At 35.6% G+C, this 7512-nt stretch overlaps 1 protein-coding gene across 2 annotated transcripts in view; it reads left to right on the top strand.

Moving 5' to 3' along the window:
• Positions 1 to 6728: 6728 nt before the first annotated feature.
• LOC143255348 (zinc transporter ZIP9-like) overlaps positions 6729 to 7512 on the top strand; it is a 32449-nt gene continuing 31665 nt past the window's right edge. Inside the window, exon 1 of one of the 2 annotated variants that reach the window (XM_076510870.1) lies at positions 6729 to 7048. In XM_076510870.1, the coding sequence (XP_076366985.1) occupies positions 7003 to 7048 (46 nt within the window). In that variant the 5' untranslated portion in view covers positions 6729 to 7002. The remainder of the gene's footprint in view (positions 7049 to 7512) is intronic. The other variant, XM_076510863.1, reaches the window with a different exon arrangement.

Below are 7512 nucleotides of genomic sequence, written 5' to 3'. Positions count from 1 at the left end.
CAAAACTAGATCCTTCCTGGATTGCACCAAATGACTTTGTGTAGATTGATGATTGGCTGCTTGAAGGCTCGATTCTTCTCGAGTCGTCAAAGAGGTCATTACCATCACTCCTTTGGTGAATGAAAGGATCAGTGCTAGCTTTTGAGGGGGTGCAGAGCCAACCTGAATACTTATGTACTAAGCTCTCCCATATCTGGTGTATTGGCCAACCACGAATCATCGTCTATAGGTTAAGCTACAGTGATCGTCTGGCCAGCTCACAGACTCATAGGTGGAAGTCCTGGACATACTGCTTTTATTGTACTCGCATTCTATAATGCAATTTCGAGAATGCAAGGATATATTAGTAGCAAGGTGTGGAAAAACCCTGGCTGTTTGAAGAAAGAGATAGCCAGAACGGTCAAGAATTAAATATTAAATAACAAAAGTCTGGACTCAAAATTATATATCAAGTGAATTCCAATTGGTCAAAAGTTTGTCTAGGTGTATAAATTGAAAATAATTGTAACTGAACAAACAAGTGTCACAGGTTATGTTTTCTATGCTATGTTCTTTTATTTGTGTTGGTCAAACAGTTTTTCATTTTTTAGTAGTTAAATATCAAGTCACTCAACAGATTATCTGTATTGTTCTCATCACGGGTATAAAAACCCAATTTTCAATATTATAACCCTACAGATAAACTGCTGAGACATTGAGGCAAATGTTTCATAAAGATTAGAACTGTAAGTAATTCATTTTTTAATGTACAGTATCTGCAATCTGGAATTGTGAATGTACAACTGGCATGCATAAGTATACATTATATTCCATCTTGCAAGTATGATAACACCGTTCTGATTCCATTGTTATTGATGTTGGTTTTCAACAGGAATTTTCTATCTTGTCATACATATGCCAGTACCAGAAATACCACTCAAGTAAGCTTTATGGATCATAATGTTCGGTCATATTCCTCATTCCATCCAAAGTGTATATCAGTTTTAGTCATAGTAGGCAATTATGCTACTGTCCTAGAAGACTTGGCCACAAATAGTTAACAGTATAATGTAAAACTGTAGAAACTACAGACTTCTCATTTTGTCACAACTTGAGGCTAGCTTTTTACCATTGCTATCATAGCAGGGCTTGTAGAAACTCCATCTCTACCTAGAATGTGACTGCAAAATAACACTTCTGTTTGCGCTTTCCTGGTTTCTCACGTTTTCGACCAGAGGCTCGAATGTGTAACTAAACATCATCAAAATAGCAGAGGCATCTATTCTATGGTACCATCTTCTGCGTATGTTACATTAGCTTTTAAAAGGCGACTGATGCATTACATAGTCTGAATGGCATGATACAAAACTCGTACAAGCCATATCTTATGCTAAATGGAACTTAGACATGTTCTCGTCATCCAGATCGACTTTCCAGTAACTGGATATAAGATCTAAATTATTGAAAAATGGGAACATTTCAGTGCATCTGCACATTTATCTGTTTTTTTACACGAGAAAAGCATCAGCACAAGTTACTGCGTTAACACATAAAATGAGCATAGTATATTTATATACTTCCTTCTTTCTGACAACCACTACTGCACTTTCCATCCTTCAACATATGACGTGTTTCAGCAATATCTATGCACCTAACACTCTGAGAAAGCCAGCTCACTAGTTGCTTTATTGAATATGTATTATCTGTCTATGTTGTTGCAAGTCAATGTTATTCAACTCTATCAGCCATGTGGTTGCACAGATACATTGATACAAATAAACAATAATATTGTATTTACTTTTCTAACGCCAGATTTAAATTGTTTGCACAGTATTTAATCACCAGTCTCAAAAGTATTGGTAGCTTTTGGAGATGGTACAATAGATGCAACATTAACATTAGTCTCAAGTACTTTCACTTTACGTACTATGTTTATTACAATTCCAGCTTACAACTGGAATTACAAAGCAACACTGGGACTTCATCTCTTTTCAGACAAATAACTTCCCAAATTAATGCTATATGCTTTCTAGAAAAAAAGCAGTTAATTTCATAAGTGGTTGCTATAGCCACATAGTACCTAGGCAATAGACTTCACCTGTTATAAAACAATGAACATCATTTGTTTAAAGAAAAGTACCGTTATTCCCTCTGTTACATACACTTGTGCATTCTATTATTTCTGGGTTTGATCTAGCCAACAATGGATAATTTTATAATGGGCTATTAGTTCTTAAGTTGTTAGCACATTAGTTGTGATAATTTTCTGAGGATGTCAATGTCAGATCGAAGGCTGGAAGTGACCGTCTTCACTCTGTTAGTGGCTCTTCCTAGACACAGTTAAACGTCTATGTTTAATCTATCACTATTCAATAGAGTGAAGCTGTTATCCACTTGTCAGAGAGCGATTTCACTTGGAAGGCCTGATATATTGTAAGATATTTCAGTATTCTCACTGATCATTTATGAGTTAGGAATTCAGTCTCTTGCAGGTATGTATCAAAATCTACCCTTCCATAAAAGAGATCTGGACTGACCACTAAATATTTTGGCGTAAATTGTATGATATACCTTTCACAAAGTCAGTAGCCAGACTGAACTTGGGAGTTTTAGTTTTCCAGAGCTGTAATGCCAGTATTTGCTTCTTGTTATTGGATATCCTGGACCTACTGAGCCATTGGCCCAAACCAGTAGCATTGCCTTATTTGTTGCTTAGTTAAGTACGAGTGCTGCTGGTTCTCTGGTACATGTTGAGTTACTGGTTGAAACTTACTGCATTGCAATTTTTGCTCATAAGCAAAGGATGGACAGTTCTTTTGCCAGTGAATCAACATATAACAATAAAGCAGATGTTTTGCTTCTCTTGACTTAGATAATGTTCAGGTAAAAACATCATTGGCATAGGTTGCAGCGTGTAAAAAATTTTAAAAAATGGATAACTTTGCCTCGCCTGTTCACTTTAAACCAATATTATTACATCGCAATGCCATAACATGTGGGTAATTGGTTAACCCTCAGCATGACTTGAGCTTGATATGGTAAAGGTGCACAGGTAGGACATTTCATCTGAGGTCCAGTCACAGTTGTTGTTACTGCATACTTCTTCTCCACCCAACAGTTCAAAATTACCACTTCATAATTCTTCACAATAAATTTTGCATCTGTTAGGGTATGAACATACTTTACGCCCAAGTGGTGTTTCGTTGTCTCACTGTAATGTCTTTTGAAAATGTCTTCACAATCTGTTGTAGCCATTATAGTCTAAACTTTGCTATGCAGACAGCAAGATCATTCATATAAGCATCCAGATTATTAGTGGCACTCTTCTTCCAAGCCTTAAACTCATCTCAGTTGATTCTTTACTGGACTGAATCAGTAGCGCAATTCAGCCACGACTGGGTTCTTGTTTCTTGTCGTATTTTGTCCTAATTCTTGATAGAATTCAGTGCTGCGCCCTTTAAGCTTGGACTTAGGTATTGGCCTGCCTACTCCTAAATACAACCATACGAAATAGTATTTGCCTGGAATGTTTCAAAAATGGTCCAGATGTTCCTTTGAACACTGGGAGCAATACCAACTAGATTTTGCTAATAGGAACCAGTATTGTAGATCAAAGCCTTTCCTTTGCAGGTTCTTAGGCACTCATTACTTCAACATAGCTGAATACTAAAGAGTTATTCTCAGCAATTAATCATAAAGTTCGATATAATCAAAGGCTTCTTCAGGTTCAGTGGTTACCTATACAGGATATCCTCTGGCCCAGAGAGGTTCAGAACTTCCCCTTGGTCCAAGGTCTTTCCTGCCTTTACCTTCTGTATTACCTGCCAGGGAAATAATTTTGACTGATATAATTTATCTTTACCTTATCTAGGGTTATCTTAACCAGAGCTGGAGTTACGTTATTCTGGCTGATAATGCATAGGGTTCCTGCAAGACTGTTTTATATTATCTTAGACTCACAGTTTCCATTCCACCTCAGTAATCTTTAGCCATCTGTGTTAACCCTTATTCTAAGGTTCATTCGCAAGAGCAATGCCCACACATAAGATATTGACTTGTATTATTGAATCTTTGGTTGCATAAAGACTGCTGTCAAGAACCTTTGCAACATTAGACTACTCCTAAACTCAAACTATCTCGCCTAAAGCTATTTCTCTTTACTGGCAAAATCTCCCTTTCAGTCATAAGTACTTCTACACACAAAAATTTTCATTCCTTTGGTGAATAGCAATCCATTAACAGTATATAACTCAAGAGTTCAAATAAGTCATGTGCCTATTAGGAGAAAGAGAAAATGCTGCAATAAAATTATATAGTTAATGCACTGAAATGTTCGTTCATATTTATTCTGTGGTATTTTCAGGTTTACATGATTTTGTTAAAATGTGTAAGAGAATTTAACTTTATTAAATAAAGAACAGCAGGATAAATTACAAAGAGATGCTAAATTTCTAAACTGACTGAGTGTTAAGCTAAGAATTAAATAGACTGAATACGATGAATAAAACAAAATGAGAACAATCTTTATTTATTTAGACATAAAGCACATGGTGAATATTTGTTGGACATTGAATAATCGACTTTTACGTTTACTGTACTTGTGAATTGATTAACAGAGTTTCTTCCCTAAAAATGTATTCTCATAAACCAACTTAATTCAAATACTGTATACTGTTTAAGTTTAATATTTCTTATATAACATGAAATTTTATGTTTTCATTTAGCAACTATCACTTTCTACGTGACTGGTCATTCTCATTTGACATATAAGAAGCCTTAACCTCAATACATCATCTATCTTACAAGTGAAGGACACCACTGTCATCGATATTTTTGTTCAAATATACACCATTAGTGCAATACCTTACGGCCCGGCATGGCCAGGTGGGTTAAGGCGTTCGACTCGTAATCCGAGGGTCACAGGTTCGAATTCCCATCGCACCAAACATGCTCGCCCTTTCAGCCGTGGGGGCGTTATAATGTGACGGTCAATCCCACTATTTGTTGGTAAAAGAGTAGCCCAAGAGTTGGCGGTGGGTGGTGTTGACTAGCTACCTTCCCTCTAGTCTTACACGGCTAATTTAGGATGGCTAGCGCAGATAGCCCTTGTGTAGGTTTGCGTGAAATTCTAAACAAACAAACAAAATAATACCTTACCTGAAGCAGAACAGATATTATCTATAGTAAACAATAAATGAACAAAGACAGTTAAAATTTAGTCAACCAAACAGTTTTTTATATTACGTGTTTTGTGAAAACTGTGTATATTCAGAACAAATGAAGTATGTTGAAAATTTCATCACTGAAATAAAAATCTATAAAATGCATGGTATGCACACGTACCAAAACGTTGATATGTGGTAACTACTATCTCAGTGGATTGAGATGTGGTATCATATGCAAACATATATTTTGTATTTTTAGCTCTTTTTACTCAAAAATCACCAAAACTCTACAAACTTTTCCACACATGAACGTTTGTATAATTTTAACAAAAACATTGGCTGAAAAGTGTAGCAAAGCTCCTTTTGCTCAAGCTAACGTTTCTTCTTGGTCATATCTCTACGGGTCCCTCAATGGTACAGCGGTAAGTCTACGGATTTACAATGCAAAAAACATGGGGTTTGATTCCCTCGGTGGACTCAACAGATAGCCTAGTGTGGCTTTGCTCAAAGAAAACACACATTTCTCTTTGGTGATAAATGCTTTTTCTTCCAGTATAAGTTGTTGTGGAGTAGAATAAATAATAAAAAAAATACAAAAATGATTCAAGAATGACTGTACCAAAAAAATACAGAAAAGGGCAAAGATGAATTAACAAAACAGTACAACAATCCCTATAAGTAGCTAGTAAATAATGAATCAAATATACAAGTTTATGATTATTAGGAACTGTAACCTTGTACAGTGATATTCAGTTCAATGCTTTTATTTCGAATCTGAATCGTACAACTGACAGGAATCTAGCATTTAGTTGTTAAAGTTTCTTCTTGTAAAGATTTAACTACTTACGTAGTGATTTTTGTATTACTTTTTGTACTTGTTTCTGTACTTTTTAGCAAAGCCATTCCAACATCATACTTTTTTTTTTTTTTGCAATTCTTATAATTTGTTTTCTTTCTTTAGGCCCGGCATGGCCAGGTGGTAAAGCACTCAACTTGTAATCTGAGGGTCGCGGGTTTGAATCCCCGTCACACCAAACATGCTTGCCCTTTCAGCCGTGGGGACGTTATATTGTTACAGTCAATCCCACTATTCGTTGGTAAAAGAGTAGCCCAAGAGTTGGCGGTGTGTAGTGATGACTAGCTGCCTTCCCTCGTTTTGTATATTTCAATTTTATCGTGAATTTACATAAACAGATTTCTTTCAAGCTTTTCATTAGCCTGATGTGTCCAAAAACTTTAAACTTCAAAAAAAGGCTATGTAATAGAGTGTGGAGAAGATACCATGTTGTAATTTGTAACATATATTAGCATATTGTGTTAGTTTACAGTCATATATATAATTAATACATGATAACTAGTCTCCCGCTGGTAAAGCGGTAAGTCTTGGGATTTACAACTCTGAAATCAGGGATTCGATCCCCCTTGGTGGACACAGCAGATAGCCTGGTGTGGCTTTGCAATAAGAAAATCACACACACACGTGATGATGATTAATATTTTACCAGATAGTATTTTCGAAGTAATAAGTAAGGAGGTCGTTAAGTTTTTATTTCTTATAGAATCAACAAGTTGGCTTAGCGCCACACAGTGAGTATTCAAAGCTGTGTGACAAGTATTCAACGTATCATTTGTTGTAGTTTATTCAACGTGCTGTCTCGTGCTTCTCGTTCTGATAGTTATGGCAGTAGTGTGGACTGTTTGTTAACATATTGGTTCGTACTTCGCAGAGGAAATTTAAATTTATGACATTTACCTCGTAAACTATTTGAACTTTGGAAAGATAAATAAAACTCTTAACAGCCATTGTCATGGATGAAGTGATAGTTCTGCTACTTCTCTCTGTAACCATGTTCATGGGATGTTACATGGCAGGTGTTATTCCACTTGTTGTTACATTATCAGGGGTAGGATTTTATTTTTAAATTATTCTTAACTGTAGGCAGTTCGATACTATTGCTATAACGCTAAGACTACAAGTACTAAGTATTCATATTATTGAGCAGTAATATTAATAAATGAATAGTATCACCAAAACCCAAAGTGCTTGAATTTGAATGTTGAAGCTTACTCCAGACTTTAAAGTACGTTTAGTTATTTATTACAGTGTTTATTGATGCTTATAAGTTAAAGTATCACTAATAGTATTACTACCAAATTAGCTACCACTGAAATAGCAAGGTGCTTGGATGTGGCATGGAATTTGTGTCCAAGTGTCTCTTATAAGTTATATTTTCATTGATCAGTGGGAATGCTAACATACTGGTTTTTACTTTCACTTCATAGAGAAGATTTAGTTTTATAAAATGAGTTCTGAAGACTGTACAATTTGGAAAAAGTTAAGGCAACCATTGTTATGCATAAAGTGTTT

The sequence above is a fragment of the Tachypleus tridentatus genome, chromosome 1 (assembly GCF_004210375.1).
Source record: "Tachypleus tridentatus isolate NWPU-2018 chromosome 1, ASM421037v1, whole genome shotgun sequence".
Lineage (NCBI taxonomy): Eukaryota > Metazoa > Arthropoda > Merostomata > Xiphosura > Limulidae > Tachypleus > Tachypleus tridentatus.
The sequence above is the reverse complement of the archived record's forward strand: the minus strand, read 5'-3'. Positions and strand labels throughout refer to the sequence as shown.